This window comes from Harpia harpyja, chromosome 21 (genome assembly GCF_026419915.1).
Source record: "Harpia harpyja isolate bHarHar1 chromosome 21, bHarHar1 primary haplotype, whole genome shotgun sequence".
Taxonomy (NCBI): domain Eukaryota; kingdom Metazoa; phylum Chordata; class Aves; order Accipitriformes; family Accipitridae; genus Harpia; species Harpia harpyja.
Window position 1 is genome coordinate 15,146,046 of NC_068960.1, and position 20,048 is coordinate 15,166,093.

Below are 20,048 nucleotides of genomic sequence, written 5' to 3' on the forward strand. Positions count from 1 at the left end.
TGTCAGAATGTTGTTGGGTTGGGAACAACTTAGGCAGGAAGTGACTGAGGAAAAAACCAGCTATTAACCTAATTCAATCCATAATGGAAAAAAAACGTCAAAACAAAGAATTGCACCTGCAGAGTTGATATAGATATTAAAAATGTTAATTCCTCAAAAGTACTTACTATTTGTGAAATTCAGGTTGAAGAATTTTGCTGTATACAACACAGTTTTAAGAGCCATGATTTAATAACAACCGTCACACAATGCAAGAGTGACACTGAAGTAAGTCTTTATTTGAAAGCAAATCTTACAGACTAAGCCGAAAACCACAAAATTAACAACTTTATATCTGACAGACAGAATGATTTGAGATGTATATTCAACTGTGAGTGCCTACCTACTAAAAATGAGTAATACAGCATCTAGAATGCAAAGCTAAGGAAACATCAGGAGCCTGCATCTAGGACTCTACACAAAGGATCTTACGTACAATAACATCATAGATTATGATGCAAACAAATACTAAATGTAATTCTCACTAATTAGCTGCATAGTGAGAGCAGTAAGTCCAAACAATCCTATTGTCCTAGCTCACTGGTTAGTCACGAGCACTGCCAGTGGCCAAGTGCCGTACCTCCATTAACAGGAAAGCACTAAGTTAAGACATGAGATGCCCAACTGTCCTTGGTCAAACATAATTTTTATTATTTGAACTAAAGGACAAAGATAATCTCCGCAATTTACTATTAAAAATGTAATGCACACCTTTCTAGTCATCTCCCACTGCCCAGGTGTAGGATGGTATAGAAGTTAAAAAAAGTCAGTGGCACACAATTCAGGATATGTCTATCTTTATAAAACTCTTAAGTGTGCTAGTTCAGACAAACTGCAACATCACTAAACAGATTAACAGAAGAATGAGTATAAACAGCAAGGTACTTAAAAACAGATTTGCAGGAGTGAAATGAAACCCATATTTACAGATTCTGGATGACTACAATACATCTTACTGATGACTTATTAGTCACCATTTAAAATACTGATAGACAGAAGGTAAGAGGATAGTTATCCTGAAAATAGTTACAGAAGGGAAATATATAGTGCTGTAACAAGAATTTCAGGCAATGCTACCAAAAAGCCCCAAAGAGGTTCACTTTACAGTTTAAAAAGGCTGATACTTAAATCCAGAATATAACATAATACGTATGGATATAATTTACTCAATTTTGTTAATTTTGTATTATCTTTATAACTATCTGACTTAGAAGTCAGCGGAGTTATCCTCCATTCAGATTTGTGTAACTTTGTTCAAAGCAAGGTCCAATACAATGGACCAAAACAGCGTTTAAAAACCTTCTAAAGACATTTCAACAAGAGATGACATCAATATTTTTCTCTGGAAGCGATACATAATTTTTCAACCTTTTACACTTCTATACACGGAGGAAAAAATTATGGAAAGAAATTAGTAAACTTCCCTTCCTACTTATCGGTATCTTCCTTATTTAAAGTTTCATGTAGACCCACTGTATTTTAACATACAGACCAGGAAGGGCACTTTTCACATTATTCCTGGGTTACTACCAGGTGATTCTCTTTACTTTATAAAAAAAGGCAATTAATTAATTCAGGAAGCACATTAAAAGACAGTTTGACTCCTAAATGTTCAGTAATGAGTTTTTTGTAGCCTGGAAATGATACGTGTGATTGGTGCACGCAGATGTATGGACATTTCCCTTTGGGCAGGATTTTTGCACTGTTTCGTTCATGAATCTCAGTCCTACAATGGTTAAGTTGGCTTAATCACAGAACTCCTTTGCAGGGTTACTCTACCTTTTTCCTATGAAACAATAAAAAGCAGACAAAACCACAAACATGTAAACACAATCTACTAATATATATTTTAATTGTGATGAAGTGACCTGCCATTCCATTTTAGTTTAAGAGAAATTAAAAATTGAGTTTGCAGAAACCTTTTTACATTTAATTCACAAACACTGTAACATAAGCAAATCATTTATACCATATGAATACTCATTCTTGAAACTGTTTCTGACCCATATACCAATGCAAAATGGCAAGCTTACTAAACAGTCTCTCCCTTACCAATAACAGCAAAATCACAACAAATAAATTAAGAAAAATTACAACAATAAAATCAGAACAAATTAATCATTGATGTCATTACAATAAAGCATATGTCCATTTGGATTGAATATGGTCAGTCATGTCTTACATACAAAACCCAGAAAAGGATATACCAAATGCCAGGAGCACCTACACTTCAGTTGCTTGGAGTCTCAGGGCAATACTATCAGACGACTATCATCATTACAATATAATTTTCACGTAATTACATGTGTGCAACAGATTAAACCTGACAAAATCAACTGAAGGTTGAAGGTTTCTAAACTGAATGTTTCCACTAATGATCCTGCTCAGAAGCGCACTTTAAATCACCTTTTGAAAATTTCTTTTTTCCCCATGTAATATTTGTGGTACTGGAAATATCCCTGAATATAATAGAAATGTCAAAGGTCTTACTTCAATCTTTTAGTAATGCCACAGAAAAATAAAACCTGGAATGTCTTCACTGAAACAAGAAACATGAAAATAGTTTCATACAGCATTTTTTAGGTAGTTTACTAATATTTATAAGTCAAGGAACCTACTTCTAAGGGAGGATATTCAAGAGACATATTGAATAGACAGGCTTTACTTATTTTTCATTTCTGTAGCACAATGAGTCCTCAAATAGACTAAATCCTACTATTGGATGTGGTATTTATACTTAGTATTTATGATTTTCCTTATTAATTCCATGCATAGCAACGAAGTCCTGAACTATCCTCCACCTATGAATCAAAGCAAAATTCCCACAGGAAAAAAAAAAAATCTTTTTTAAAAATAGTGCATGTGTCTGTCATACATAAGTGTTGGTAAGTTTTTAACAGAGAACATATATAAAAAGCAAAATTCCCATATTATGTAATCAATACTTTAAGCTTCTGCTATAGATTTTCCTTCTCTCCTGGCATATAAAACATAACTTTGGATCAGTAGGATTATTAGGATTATTTAGGAACATTTCAATGCCTGCTCTGAAGTAATGGAATCTATTTTCCTGATTTGCTTTAAAAGAACTTGAGCATTAAAAATATTTCTTGTCAAAAATATTACAGGACCAAAGGTTTCCAGGGAATATTCTGAAAGAACTGCCTTCCCACCTTTCAAAAACATCTCATCTTTGCCTTGTTGTTTTCTGGTTGCTCATAAGCTAAAATCCCAGGGCAACATAGTTTATTGTTTTAATATCTGTCTGACGCAAAGCAAAAGTATTCTCTGGTGAGTGCTTATCTGTCATATGTACTTCTGTGAAAGGAATATCAAGACAAATAAGATGTTCTAGGGCATATCATGGGATTATGAATTTGGCACTGACTGAATTCTGTTTAAAAATAGTTGAAATAAATACAAAAAATATCTACACTGATATTTTGAGGATGGGAACTTGAAGAGCATTGGGGTTTAAATATTTTAATTATAAAGGGTTTATACTATTTTAGTATAAATAGAGAATGAATACTCAAGTCCATAAATGGGACAAACAAAACAAGAGGAAGAAATATTCATAATTGAAACGGTTAAAACAGTACAATTCTATTCTAAGGATACAATGGACTGTGAACTTACTTTGTATTAATTAAACTCAATGTAATGGCATTTTCTATATTGAAATGAATAACCAGTGATCTGGAAATTCATTTAGACCATTAGGTTAATTACAGAAACTGATGGAAGTTTTATCAGACAATTACTATTAAAGAACACGAACAACGTGGGACAGATTTATAAGCATTTGTACCACCTCAATCATTTTTGCTGAATTCCACCACCACTTCTTACAAAACTGTAATCAATATATCAATTAAAAAACGGGCCATCAACTTCATTTGCCATAAAATAAATTAATCTCTGATTTCTGCATGTTCATATTTTTTCTCCTTTTAATTCGATCACTTTATTGCAATACGAAAGATTTATTTATTTTTAATAAAATAAGAAAATTTATGGAAAAAGAGCATGTATATTTTGGAGCTGATAAGCATGCTTGTTGAAGCTAAAACCACTCTAACATTTAGAAAATGTAAGCCCAAACTGACATCAGTTTAAAATGTACTCATTGAAGTCAAGGCAAAATTCTCTTTTATGGACATGTAAAACATTTGGGAAATACAGGCATTCATATGGGCATCATTCTGAACAAAGGCATGTAGCAATTTACTATTTTACCATATATGTGAGCTATTCGGTCCCGTGAGCTATCCCTTTAATACATGCTTAGAAAAATCTACTAATAGTTACACATCTGATAACTCAAGTATCTTTATTTTTACTTGGTGCTAAAATAAAGCCTCAAAGTTACAAAGATTAACGCTCTGATTTAGACTGTGAAAAATATTTAGCTGCCTTTGAACTTTCATTAAAATTCATAGTCTCTCTCCCATTGCCTTCCATGGGACCTGGGTATGCACAACTGTCAATTTTTGAAAAATGTCATGCACAGCTTTAGGCTGGCTTCCTCGCCACACCAGCTAGCACTTAGTGAGCCCAAGAACGTTGATTAGTTATTCCAGAGCACAAAGAAGTTTACTACTGGCACGTGCATCTCTTTTTCCATCCCCTGCCATGAAAGGGCAGGGGAGGTTCTCAGGAAAACAGAGCCAGGCTCTTCACAGAGGCACACACTGGGAAGACAGAGACAACAAACATAACTTGAAAGAAGAGAGATTTCCACTGTTCAGACATTCACGCACTGGAAGAGATGACCCGGAAAGGTTGCGCAGTCTCCATCCTTAAAGGTGCCACCTGGTCCTTCCAACCTGCATTATTCTATGAGACTATGATTTCATCTCTTCCTCCTTTCCCATGTTTTGGCTCTCATTAACTTCTATTTCATTCACATTCTCAGGCACTCAACAAATGGGGAAAATAGGCACTAAACAGCTTTTAAAAGTCCTTGCATCAATTCAGATTTGTATTTTTGCCTTTTTTAACCATACATACCCAGCTGTATTACTGTCCTTTGTAGAACAATGATACAGATATTCAGTGACAGAACTTTTTTCTTCTTTTGAATCTTCCTTTTGTCCAGCAGGGTCTTAATATTCTCATGGATCCTATTCTCGAGTGGCTTCAACTTGGAAAAGTTCCAAAATTTTTCTTGATACCTTTCTTATTTAATAGTAGATACAAATTTCTTCAGGATTTTAAAAGTTCCTGTGGAAGAAACTAGTCTAAAGAAGTGGGGGCAAAAAGAGACTGTCAGTTACGTGCAGCCAAACTGTTTGATTTACAAAGTTTCAGTGAGGTATCATGGGCCTCCAGGAAGCTTCCAGTGAATGCTTGCTTACTTGCTGGGACTTGGTGTACTCTAATCTTTACTTTTGGGGTATATCTCCTTCGACACTTGTCTACATTCTGCATTAGGAAAATTTTGAAGGATTTAACTGAAATCAGTTGTATTAGTTCTGTCCTTGAGATGCCAATACTATGGGAATCTACAGCAGACAAGATGAGACCATGAGCTTCCTTACTTTGGTTGTCTCAATAAGGCAAAGAATCTGTCTGTCCCACCAAGGGATGTGAACACATTTGCATGCTGAAACTAGGCTTTCTACATAACAAATTGTCTATTCCCAGAATAGATGTGCAAATGAAAAACTGATCCAGGTCCCATCTTCTGCTTCAGCGTTAGAGAACAGATGAGGCATGAGAGACTATTGCTACTGATTTGTTCCACTGCTTGCAGAAGAAACAGCTCATTTCTTTCTGTATTATGCAAAGGGCCAGAAGTGATGGAAGGAAGCAGAGCCATGTTTCCACCTCCTGGCATATTCAGAGGTGTAACTAATCACTGTACTGGGAAATGTACGATGTGATACATAAAATACATCCTGGGGAAATAAAACATCAGAAGGGAAAGAGTAGCTCCAAGAAATGCACTCTTCTTTCTGGCTAGCCAAAAAAATGGGGTAAAAATGTTCAGAGTCATCAGAGACTACTAGCGACCAATACAATTAAAAAGACAAAAAAATTAAGTGAGAAATAAAGCTAGTCAAATTTTTAAAAATGTATTTTACAACCATGTTTCAGTCCTTAATTCCTTCTAGAATATAACTTGGGAGCAAAAGATGAACAGTCAAGCTAAGGACAACATTTCTAAAAATGGGGACTATGCTCTTCCAAATATCTGAAAATTCCTAAATGCCATTAGCATTTAATGAACTCCAAACCTCTCAAACAGCTTTAAAAATCTCAGCTGACTCTTTCCCTTCTGTTAAAACAATTACAAATTTAAAACCTCTGAATTCTTACATTGTAGGCTGTTCTAAAATATTACACAGTTACAATACCAGCAGTAACAGAATAAACGATTAACAAATTATTCAAAGATGAAGGCTGCAATATTGTTGTCTACATGGAATCATAATAGTGAAAGTATTAATCTCCTAGATGTTAATGTTGACTTATCAGTTATCATTTCAGTATTACAAATGTGCATAAAAATGGAATATAGAAGATCTTTAAAATAATAAAAGAAAGAAAATGGGACAAAACTCAAGCTTCATTTCTATTCACTTCTTAGAATTTCCTATAGAAATGGAACTATTTTACATCTTTACTGAAAGTTTTTTAATAAGGAGAAATAAAAAAACCAATTACAATCATTGGTAATTGTAGTAATTTTGTATTATTAGGAGTTGTGACCCTGTGGGGGGAACTACATTTTGGCAATAAGAAATACTATACATAATAAAAGAAAAATCATGACTTGCAGACACACAGGTTCAACAAAAGTGTAATAATTTCTACTGCAAGGGCTACTAGCAATCTCTGTTATGAAACTGTGTATTAGACATTGCCCAGTGGGAGGCAGATAGGCAAAGTCTGTTTACTTATGTATTTGGCATAATTGAAAACAAACAGGTGTTTGTTAGGATATCATTATTCAAGGAGCACCACTGCAAAATAAGATTTTTCAAAGGGATTGACTCATGAGACATAATCGAAACAGTGAAGTATAGAGCTTAGCTAGCTATACAATGACTATCTAGGGATTTAATAACAGTGGAAATACCGTACAATGTAACCAGCAACCCCAGAAATAAATTTCCTAGGACAGAACTCAGTGAAATAATAGAAGCAACAGGGCAAACTTAAGAAAGGCTTTATTTAGAGTAATTTCCAGAAAATGAGAAACAAACACTGCCATCCCACCCACCCCGCAAAAGGAGCTCCCTAACAGTGAGATGAATGAAGTGTCTGCATAATTTTCTAGGAAAAGAATTTCAGCCAAAGATTGGTATTTCAGTCAAAAGACTAGTCAAAGAGGAATAGTGCACTAAAAACAAACAAAAGGGAACATTGATTTAAACAGTAAGTATTTCATGTCTGTGGTACTACAAGGATTAAAAAACCCCACTGCTTGGGAAAGGTGACATAGTACAAAATATTCTTGGAGCATCTGGAAGCAAATGCAGATTTAACTGATATTTTCATTTCCAATTTAAAACACTTCATATATTTTGTTAGTTTGCTGTGTATTTGTAGACTCCTGATTTGAAGGTAGACCCCATAGTTATACTGTAAAAGCAGCAGCTCTGGGGATGATATTCACAGCCTTTGACATAAGAGAGTTACATGACTGTAGAGATGATTGCTATGGAACTTTTTTGTCCTCATTCCTGGTTTTAATTAATAAAAAAAAAAATTTAGTAATCTAGATAAGCTTTAAGAAGGTAGAACTGCATTCTAGATTGATAAAAAGCATATCTGATAACGTTAAATCAGACAATGTAAAATATTTTCTTTATGGAGGACTGCTAAGAACGTAAAACAAATGCTGCTGTTCACCCTAATTCAGCAAGCAGCAATTATTACTATTTCATGTAGCTAGAGGCTTCTCATCTGACTAGATTGCAGAATGGGCATCAGTGGTACCACCAATACAATCTACAACACTCTCAGAAGAGTCAGTTCTGCTTCTGCTTCAGAATTCTAGAGGACACATTTCTACTCCAAAGTTTTGTACAGAAAAAAGGCTGATGGCAGCATCTATTGTTTCAGCTTGTCTTTACTATTTTTATTAGGGCTGCTTTTTATAATTCAAAAAAACCCACTTGTACGCAGTCTTTTAGCTTTTGTAAGAAAGACTTCATGTCTATTTGCTTCCTGACACAGTCAAATGGTGGCGTGATATAAGACTTTTTGTTTATTAAATCACAGTTGTGACCAGGATGGAAAAAGAAACACAATTTCATCTTCTACACAAAATGCAGAGTGCGCAACAGTACTGGATTCCAAAAAATTTCACTGTTACTATAGAACTTTTGACCATTTCTGTAGAACATTGCAATATAGGTTGTCTTTTTTTTTTTTTTAAATAAAATATACTCTGAGGATAAAGTTGCAACTGCATTACCTGTTGACATTACTTGCATATGTTTATAAATACCACATTTACCTTAACAAGAGCTATTGGGAAAGTTTACATTTTTAGGGGGCTTAATTCACATTAATGTGCTTTTGTCACAAAACAAAACAAAACAAGAGCCATAACACTAGCTTACTTGTGGATGTGTATACTAGTGAACTGGGGGCACTGTACACGGGAGATCCCTCCTGGTTTGCCTGGCACAGCAGCACCCTGCCTACAAGAAAGAGAGAGAGAGTGGTATCTGGTTTTGGAACACTCAAACTAAACCTCAGTTTTCATCTCAAAACAGAAATAAAGTCATAACCGGAGCAGTGCAGTGAAGCAGGGGCACTTCTCGTCCTTCGACTTCAAAGCAGAAAGAGCCCCAGTCAACATGTACAATTTTACATAGGAAAAAGCAAACCACAGCCATCCCCCCAAATACAAACACCCCTTTTTATGCCATGAGGATGCTGGTGCCCACCCTGAGCGTTCACCGTGCACGCCAGTCCCTCAGCCCGCTGCTCTCTCTCCCTCTCTGCCCTGTGTCTCTGAAACAGAAGGTGCCCCATTAGCTCTACAGCTGACGGGAGCCAGCAGCCCGCCCACACCACCCACCTCCTGACTTCTCACCGCCCAAACTTGGGCCAAAATGAGAGGCTACTCAGGCAAACACAGCAGATAAATCAGACCGCAAAGCTCCCACATACAGATGTAAGGCCAAGTATGATCTCAGTTGTATTGCTTAAATTAACACTGGTGCAAGTGATTACTAATACATGTGAAGATTTTGGTAGGTTTTGATCAAATGAGAAATACATAAACACAAGCTACTTTCCAGTACATAAGCTGGATTCAGGATTAAGAACAAAACCAACTAAAAGAAATGAAACCTTTTTTTTTTTTTTTTATAAAGGAAAAAAAAAAGTTAAAGTAATAACCAAATCAATTTAAAACAACACTTTTGCAATGCATGTTCATTTTGAACAAATGACACAAGTTTAGGTTTGTTTCCTCTTTTTTTTTAAATGAACTTAAATAAAATGCCTTACTAGTTCAGCATCTTTCTTAAAATGATATTTTAGCAGTCTTAGCTGATTAGAGGTAGGAACAACTGTATTTTCACACTAGGAGAAAAACTTCTGCACTTCTGGAATACAGTCCACCAGGAAAAGCAGGATGTGACGCATCTCTTTTTGCAGATATATGTGTATATATCTGTATATACACACACAAAATTATATATATACATACACTGACATACTTCAAGCTGTCAGGATTTGTGAACCATGCAATTTCAAAAATATTAAATCTACATGAAGATTTGTGAGACTTTAGAAGTTGTGCATTGACTTATAAGCAATGTAACTCAACAGAGTTGAGTCAAATATGTTTGAAAGGATAAGATTAATTACAAATGGTAGGCATGTTTTCCATATAGTATTACAAGAGCAATTCTCAACCTACATTCAGTTACCAGACCAGAGTTCTTTCAAAAAATGTTTTAAAAAAATTTCTGTCATTAACCAGTTCTTTGATTATTGCTTGCAGCTGTCAGCTGAAGTAGAAATACAGGAAATACTAAAGGAAAATAATTCTTGTAATTTACACAATTTAGCTAAGACTGTGAGCACTGGAAATCTCATGAAATATTATGCTTCCAACCTTCCCAGACAATAGCGTACCCTTAATTAACAGGATTTGGAGATGCTTGCTTTTTTCCAGCTATCCACTACTAATCTGAAAGATAAAACAAGCTAAAAAATTTTTTTCCTTACTTTAAGACAGCACATAGTTGACTATATTGATATTTATCTCTCTCAGCCTTCCAAAAAAATCCACAACTGGAAGATGTTAAATGAACATATACCTACTGAGATCCTAACGGCAAGCATCGGTTTCAGGCTGGTAGATAAACAGGACCTATTGATACACTTACTTGACACTAGGAATGTGTACATTGGAATATGGAGGTATTTAACACCATAAATGCTTCAAAACTTGTGCTACTACAGAAGCCTGAAAATGAAAGTGAGCTGAAGATATAGAGGCATTCATTCAGCTGAGTGAAACCCGGAAAGGAATTATTAAAATCAGTAATTTTCATTAGGTTTTAAGAATAATGTATCTATATATATTTACTAAACTTACTTGAAGTCATTAAAGATAAAGGTTTTTAGAAATTGAAGATTATAGTTTATTTATATTATTCAACATAAATTCTAGATGACACTTTGTTTGCTCCATGGTCCATAGATATTTTCCAGTTTTTTGCAGCTAACATTCTTACATTTTTTCTGATTTCATCTCATACAAATCTAATTTTCCCTACTAGTCCTTCTACTTTTCCTACTAGTCTTCTACTTTCTAATGAAAGTACTTCAAAACAGATGCCTTTTTCATCCATGCTACAAGAGTGTATTTAATTTGTTGCACAGAGCTTTCTAATTATATTTTGACAATCTGCCTTCGAATTCATACACAACATTAATAATAATACCTAAACCACTATTATTAGATTTTATTAGAAAAATATGGAACTTTTTAATCTACTTTTGTGAGAAAAGATTATTTATGCTGCATTTAATTTTGTTATTAAAAGTATTAAAATTGTAATTAATACAACTGGGGGAAGATTGAATTATTTACAATAAGATCTTCTGGATAAACCTCAGAACATTGAAACAATCCATAAATTCCCTAATGGAAAAAAAAAATATTATTTTTCCTCTAGAATACTAAATTCTAGCACGACAGAATAAAGGTGGGGGGTTTTTTAAGAAAGAGGATTTTCATATAAAATTCTTAATATTTCTGTTCAAACTGTTAACTTAACAATATCATGGAACTGATGAACTTCAAAAAATTACAGTCATGCAAGAGCTCATCATTAATTCTGCAATGCCTTCCGTAACAGAATATTTAAGGCTGATATTTTCTCCTTAAGAACAATCTGCATGCTTTTCTCTAATATAAGCATCTACTTATTTGGTCACAGCAGATGTGACCAGTGATACAGGCTTTTGGAGATCACCAGCTGAAAGCCCCTCCTGACTCACTCCATCAAAAGGATCAGAAAAACGTCACCATATAAATCTGAAGAGTGTATTCATTACAGGCACACTGGAGAGCTTTAGACAGACCAGTGGCGGAAGGGAAACTGAGGCAGCCGTGCTGCTGGGTGTAACGGGAGAGCAACAGTCTGCGGCGGCTGAGCAAGCTGACGGGTTGTGCCGCACACAGTGGGTAGCTGTGCTGGGGCAGGGCATGGTGGTGTCAGCTGAGCACAGCCGTATGACTCCAGAGATCCCCCAGACTGATTCACCACTTGTCCTTGGCATACAGGCTGGCAGCATGGACAAAAACATACTTTACAAGATCCAGAAATATTCCCACTCATACTTCTCTTCCTCCAATGTTTTCTCCTACAGTCCATGATTAAGAATGTACTGTTTAATTAGGTTCTTTGTTGAAGCACTATAGTTATTTTGAGAAAATAATTACTCTAAAAATATTCAGGGCTGTGAGGAAAATGATGTGAAGTCATAAATATTTTTAGAATACCAAAAATTCATTTCCCAGTGGTTCCAAGATATTTGATTGAAAGTATTTTTCTAATTTTTTCATGCTTTCAAAAATAAGGGTTTGTGTATAGTTCTTATTTACATGATTTATATAAATTAATCTACAGAGCATAAGTGGAAATACCAATGTACTAGTGATGATGCACAGACTACTCGCTGGCTATACATGACATATGATGAAGTTCACTGTATTTCTCAAATACTCAGGTAGCCAAGAAGTACCCAGGATCGACAACAGGAGGACTTTCCAGTAAATCATAAAGGATTTGAAATCACCTCTCTTAAAATAGCTTTTAGGTCTAACTGGAACCACTGCGTAGCCAGCACTACAAACAGCTTAAAAGTAAAGACTTGGAGTAAGTTTAAAAGAATTTGCACAACTAGTTGGAATCTTTTATGGCATCCTTTGTGGAAGTATAAATTGAAACATTTTCAGCAGAAAAAAATTAATACCATTAGTTAAAATTACACTCCTGATGTAAAATTAACAGTGTTGCAAGGCCTTGATCATGGGAATAGCTCTCTCCTGTCACAAGAACTAGATGAAACTTTTAGAAACCTTCACTATCAGACCTGTATAAAGTTGATGTACCACTACCGAGAACCCGAGTTTACAATGCATTACCTCCCAGCAGAGATGGCTTTAGTACCTTTGCTCACGACCAAAGAGTTTCCATGCTGTTGTTTATTCCCTCAGGAATTTTGGGGATTTACAAAAGGGAAGAGGACAGAAGTTGCACTGTAGTACCCTGTTACATCCCAGGGCAAAACCGCAACATGTTACTAAGTGAGACAAAGGGGAAAAACTGATTTTCTACTTTCACTCTGGGAATCCTAAAAACCACAGCTTCATATAAAGATCTTCAGACAGCTCCAAAGATGACAGTGGTACTGAGTTCTATATAGGGTACAAGTACCTCCATCATAACAAAAGGGTAATCACATAAGAATTTTCAGTGGCAGAAATTAATCGAGTCAATATCCAGGGCTGGTCTACATGGGGTAGTAGTGCACAGGTAGCTAAAATGACAGTTTATAACATAGGAACTAAGGAATTTACTACATACAAGGAGATTTAGTGAAGATGACATCACTCTAATCCATTGTGCACTTAGCTTCCTGGTTAAAGCAGCTCTTCTTTATACATATTTATTCTATTGTGTTACCATTAAGAGCTTCTTACTGGTTTTGGCAACTAAGTACCAGTTCATATATTCTATAATACTATTTACCAAAAAAACCCAAACCCACATGAAAAAGTGAAGAAAAGCTAAAAATATTTGTGTCCCATTTTCTCTATATTATTATAAAATGCTATTTTATTACTCTAATCTAAAAGCTGTATTATTTAATAAATTCAGTGATTATTATTTCCTTTTCCCTTTTTCCCAATATGGCTGGATGTGACGCAGCCCAATCTTCTCTCAGTCATTCTGATCGCTGTTTTTCTTTGTACATTTTGCAACTATTATTCTTTTACACTTAATTACTCTTCCATATACAATGCATGAAGAAAACTATAAGGCTGCATATAAGGTGATTTGCTAGTGTATCAAAGATCCTCATAAACAATTGATGTTCACTCTTGATTTGCTGTTCAGTGTAATTTAATATTGGTCTTTCCAGATAGAAATAGCATTATCTTTGTTCTGGTTTGAAATATTTTGTAATGATGGGTTATTTCAAAATGTGTCACAGAAATGGATCAGAAAGACCTAACAAAGGCCACTGTTGTACAATAATAGTTTATGTTAGCTTCTATTGTCCCATCTGACTAGGGAATTTAAAGAGAGTATCTTGAATACATAATAGTTGTTAAGTGTTCTCTTATCCTTTCATTATCTATAGTCAAACTACATGGAATTAGTATGCTTTTAAACATGCTGTTAATTCCAAAAAGAGTGCTTCTTGAGTGCCTTCAGTTATTTGGGATCCTTCTACAAATGGAATAATACTCCTTCAGATTTTAACACAACCCTTCATGGATGGTTGTGTTGACACATTGAATTGTTTGCGCTCGCAGCCCAGAAAGCCAACCGTATCCTGGGCTGCACCAGAGGCAGCGTGACCAGCAGGTTGAGGGAGGTGATTCTCCCCCTCTACTCCGCTCTGGTGAGACCCCACCTGCAGTACTGCATTCAGCTCTGGGCCTCCCAGCATAAGAAGGACATGGACCTGTTGGAGCGGGTCCAGAGGAGGGCCATGAAGATGATCAGGGGGCTGAAGCACCTCTCCTATGAAGACAGGCTGAGAGAGTTGGGGTTGTTCAGCCTGGAGAAGAGGAGGCTCCGGGGAGACCTTACAGCAGCCTGCCAGTACCTAAAGGGGGCCTACAAGAAAGCCAGAGAGGGACTTTTTACAAGGGCCTGCAGTGATAGGACAAGGGGCAATGGCTTTAAACTGAAAGAGGGTAGATTTAGATTAGATGTAAGGAAGAAATTCTTTACAATGAGCGTGCTGAAACACTGGAACAGGTTGCCCAGAGAGGTGGGAGATGCTCCATTCCCGAAAATATTCAAGGTCACGTTGGATGGAGCTCTGAGCAACCTGATCTAGTTGAAGATGTCCCTGCTCATTGCAGGGGGGTTGGACTAGATGACCTTTAAAGGTCCCTTCCAACCCAAACTATTCTATGATTCTATGATCCTTTATTTACAAGGAATAAAGTAGCTTCATCCAAAAATACACACATCCTTTCTTCTGATACGTTAAAAATATAAACAAAACCTATATTTGATTCCCTCAAAGTTATATACGGAGTTTCACTTAAACAAAAGAATTGCATGGTAGGGAGGAGAATCTAAAGTAGTTGATGTCCAAAGGCAAGTTCCCTAAGTCCAAATCAGTATCTATATTACCTTCTGACAGCAAACCTGAAATACATTCAGTTATTGAATAACCTGTGTATACTTGCTACTGGTAATGAGGATGAGAATCTCTGCTCTATACATACACTTATACTTACACAGTAAGTCCCTGACACACACATAACCTCACATAGGTTATTAAAAACACGGGGGGGGGGGGGGGTGTGGAAAAAGACAAGGGTGGTGGAGGTATGTGTCTCCAAGACATTTTATGGGATGTCTTTATTCAAAAATTCTATTTAAGATGCCAATTTTCCTTCCACCACTTTTCTAAGCATAGTACATGTTTCTTTATTATCACCTCTTAGAGTGTCACAAAAACACTCAATGAACTTAGGCAATGACTCGGGGAACGGCAATGCATGTTACACAAACATAATTTGTAAGCCATCCTTCCAATTATTCTTTGCTGGTCATATCATTCCAAGCTTTTGGGAAACAGACCTCTCTCCCCTGTTACATATGTTCAGTGTCCAGTATAGTAAGTCACATACTGGCGTTGGTAGGTGTTTATATCACGTAAGTAAAAGTCGGATGAGCAACAAAGTTTGCAGCTCTGGTAAGAATTTTGTGTGAGATTCTCCTAATTCCCCTCTCCCCACCTCTTCCTTCTGTAGCATATATAATTCATCACAAGGTAACAGGGTGCTTCAGGATGTCTCCTTCTCCAGGACCTGACAAACCATACACAACTGATCAAACTACCTACCAGTATGTCCTGTGGTGTCTTAGACAGGGAAAGACCTTGTAGATAGCACCGGAGCTGGGAAGCGGCAAATTCTTTTAAGCTCTGCTCCCATGCCAACATCCTTTTCCTGCCTCACAACGTGATGACTTGCTTTAAAACTTCATCAAGGAAAAGTAGAAAGGTATATCCACTACTGAACTCACTAAAGTTCTCAAAGGTTGCTTTAGGAGGAATAGCTTGACAATGCAGCGTGGCATAATCACTGGGGTTTAGTGGCAAATTTAGGCTGTGCCATGGTACTGTTGGTATGAGGCAAAGTAATGCCAGCTTAAAAACACACGCTATGTGACTGACTCATTTCTATTTTCATTAGCATGCCAACCTTACCATAGATGGGCTGTATTTCTCAGGAACAATATATGTAATGTTTCCATTCACTATGTAAAACAGTTATAATAAACCCTCCTTCCCAAACATAATTTAAAAGTTATTAATCAGCCACAGACATTCCTTGTCTTGTAACCAAAATGTCACAGAAACCCAACGGCTGCTTGTACCAAAATACGTAACAAGCCTAGAGAGTTTACCTGTGCTTGTTAATGAATTGGCATCCAAGTGTAAATCCTTATTCACAAAAAAATCTAAAACTGGAAACGTACTATGTAATCACGTAAAAAAAATTGGAGTGGTACTGTCAGTATTGCCTACAACTGTAACTTACCTACAAAATATGTTTACTATATGATATATATACGCAATTTCAGGTGCATATAAATTGATATTCAGTGATATTCACTGCCATTATCTTACACTGGGAGATGTGTCCCACTGAAGTTGTTCAGGACCTTTGAAAATCAAATCTTTATTCCTAATCTTTCTAGGTCCTCCTAGCATACTAAAAGGTATGTAAATGATGGTTACTCTTGGTTCATTTGTAACTTTGAGAAACAAACATGAGAGAAATTCTGAAGTATAAATATAAAGTCTGAGTTGGTATTATACTATTCTTGAAATAGGATACTTGAGAATATAAAAAATACATTTATATTCTGCTGATAACGAAAATGGGTCGCATTCATACATCTGCCTGATGAATAAAGACTGCAATATGAATAGAATCACAGAATAAATGAAACTGGAGCCTTTCTGCTCAAACACGAACACTACAGTTCCACCATGGCCCTGGAGGGATTACAAGTAGATGTGTTTATACTTTATCCTCTCATATTGTGTCAAGACACTATTTTCTGTGTAAATTACCTATTTCAGTAAATCGATAAAACAGAGATGCAAATCTAATGCAATTAGATGCAGAGATGCAAATGACTAATCCCTCAGTTCTATTTACTTACCCCAGTGGATGCTGGTTTTAACTTACAAATAAAATTCTACTCTGAATGACAAGCTGAGAATAGAAAAGAGCAAAAATTGAATCATCATGCATAATCCTGGCTTTAGTTCGTCTATTTCTTCCCTAGCCCATTCAGATTCCAGAATTTCAGTAGCATGAAAAAACATTACAAAAACAGTATTGCAATGTTTCCAAACTTTCCAAAACACTCACTTTTACTAGAAGCACTTCTATGCTTGGAGATTTCCCCCAAAACAATTTGCACAAAGAAAATCTGACAGAGCCAAACTGACAGAGATTGTGTACCACTGTAAAGCACAATTTCATCTCAGCTACCTCCACAAATGAGTAAACGAATGAAAACTCAGTATTTTGAAATTTACTCTCAGTAAGTATTGTGAAATGCAATTACAATGCAAATGTATCGGGGATTCTGTCATCCAATGCCCAAAATAGGAAAAAAAATGCAGAAGACGAAACAGGAAACATTAGCTATATGTTTGGAATACAATTCAACATAAACTTAAGCTGCTTTAGCATTAATTTACAGATGTAATTAAGGTTTAACACACAGCAGAGTTGTTTTCCATTCCACTTAACTGTATTAACTTTACATTTCATATATTATTTTATTACTTTACATTTCAGAATAGTTTGTCTGCCTGACTGTCCATCCTAACGCATGGATCTTCCTAACTTCGTTATTCTTCTAATCAGAGGAATTTATTCCTCTGCATAAATGCTATTAACTTATCTAATTATCCCACCCAGTCCTGAACAAACAACTGTTTTAGTGATGACCCTGTAGTTTGTGTTAAATTTTCTTCTGAGAGATTCTTAAGCCATTGCTTTTTACATATATCCATAGCTGGTATTTGAATTACAGTCTCAGTTTTATTCTATCAGACAACCATCATGCATATGGTAGCCCAGACCTCAGGTCCAGACAGTGCACACCCAGGCTGACCTGTATTGTCAAGTAATTGGTGAGACAGTAGCAGTAGCTATAAAACAACTGGTTTTATATCCAGCCTCTAAACCTACATTATACGCAGTCTGGAGAGTTTACTCTGGACCAGGTTTAGTCTTGTCCCCTGAAGCAGACAACCCCACCACACACTGTTCAAGACTGTCCAAAAGCCAATCTGTGTGACATGCAACAGTCAGTGTGCATGTGGAGCTTCCAGTACAGCTCCCAGTGCAGTTTCTTGCAAACAGAATCTATTTCATGTGTACTAAACCTGCTCTGCAAACTCCAAGCCAGCATGTAGCAAGCAGGGATAATTGTCAGATTTACTTAAAAACCATACTAATGCTGCAAACTAACGTATTAACAAGACAAGGCCAGGGAGACAGTTGTAGAAAAAAATATCTCCGTATAATATTTATAATTAGACAGTTTTAGGCTGCCATCATATTTATTTAGTTTATTTTTGGTCCATCACTAATCAGGAAGCCATAGAACATATGTTCACTAACCACCAGAATGACGTTTAAATAAGAGAAGTCCAAGAATTATTTTTCCTGAAAAGATTCTCTTCATGAGTAAAGCACAGTACTTAACTTTCTTTTTAGCCCTTTAAAAACTGATCAATTATATACAAAATAAAAAATATTTGAACAAACATACAAGAAGTTAGAAGCAACGTAAGAACAAAGAAAGGATGTTACAGCTCCCGCTTGATCAGAACACTTTCTTTGGTTTTACTGAAGTAACATTTAAACAAACAAGGCAAACTGCATACTAGGTGAAATTCAGAGAAACATGGAAACATGGCCAGCAGATCAAGAGCTGTTGTTACTCCCCCAACACACACACACTTGGTGCCAGCAAGACTGCACCTGGAATACTGCATTCTGTTTTTAAACCTACTGCCACTCCAGTTCAACTGAAATGTGGAGAAACTGGACAGGATATGTTGGAGTGAAACCAAGATGGGCAGGGGTCTAGAGCTCATGTCCTGTGAAGAGAGGTTGAGGGAACTGAACTTGATTAGTCAGGCAAAGAGGAAGTTAAAAGGCAATCTAATAGCTTTCTCTACTTGAAGGGAAGTTACAAAGATGATGGAGCCAAAATCTCATTGGAATCATAGCAGATGATAATACAAAAGGTCAAGGGCCACCAACTGTAGCCTGGGAGGTTTAGGTTGGACATTAGGAAAAAGTTTTTCACTAGGAGGGCAGTGCAGCACTGGAAAAAGTTACTCAAAGAAGATCATAAATCTCCGTCTTGTAACAGAGTCACAATGTATATAGATTCATGGCTCACCTGATCTAGCACAGGTCTTAGTCCTGCTTCAAAAAGAAGGACTGAGTGACCTCCAGAAGTCAGTCCCAACCCACATTTCTATAATTTTGTTAAGAAGTGTCTGGTCTAGTGTCAAAAATATTATTTCATGGGTGTGAAATGTCCAGGTTAGAGTATGATCACCATTGCATTCCACAATGATTATGCTAGATCTGGGAGGGAGCTGCTCAAACATATTATACCAGCTCACTGGAGAAAAGAGAAGCTCCACAGAAGAATGCTCCTTCAAACAAAAGCAGCCTTAAACTAAACAAAGGTATGTATCTGAGATGAGCGGGACTACTTGAGTAGCTGGCAACTCAGCTGAACAGGTCATTTGACTACAAAACTACATGTCAAGATGTAATCTGAATACTTTAACTTGGTGGCCATTGACTGTAATGCAAGAATGTGACCTTCACACTGCCCCTTATAGTCTCAACCATCTTGCTGTCATTTGAGTGGCATTTTGACATGTTGGATATAATTAAAAAAATAAAATTTTCAAAATCATCAAAAGTGCACACCTAAGGTAAAGGCAAGCATGATGCTCTTCTCACAGGTGTTACCCTAGCTTCCAACCATTTGCAGCTCAAGGACTTCCTAAGCCCAAAGCAGCTTCTGTGTATTTAATAATGGTCAGTGGATTTCCCTCCCATGAGCTAACTCTAACATACTTTTAACACACATGGTGTTCTGTGCTAGAATAAGGTACTAAATCAAGTAAATTGCAATCATAATTACATGTTTAATTATGGTTATACCTGGTCCTGTATTCATCCACCAACTCACAGAACACGTGTTAAA

The 20,048-nt window shown here is 36.2% G+C and overlaps 1 protein-coding gene across 26 annotated transcripts in view; it reads right to left on the bottom strand.

The window, feature by feature from the left end:
• Positions 1–20,048, bottom strand: part of RBFOX1 (RNA binding fox-1 homolog 1) — a 1,377,247-nt gene that overhangs the window by 60,333 nt on the left and 1,296,866 nt on the right. For 23 of the 26 annotated variants that reach the window (XM_052772622.1, XM_052772605.1, XM_052772606.1 and 20 more), the window contains one exon: positions 8,619–8,699. The exons of the other annotated variants lie outside the window; for them this stretch is intronic. In XM_052772622.1, coding sequence (XP_052628582.1) covers positions 8,619–8,699 — 81 coding nt within the window. The remainder of the gene's footprint in view (positions 1–8,618; positions 8,700–20,048) is intronic. 26 annotated transcript variants of the gene reach the window in all.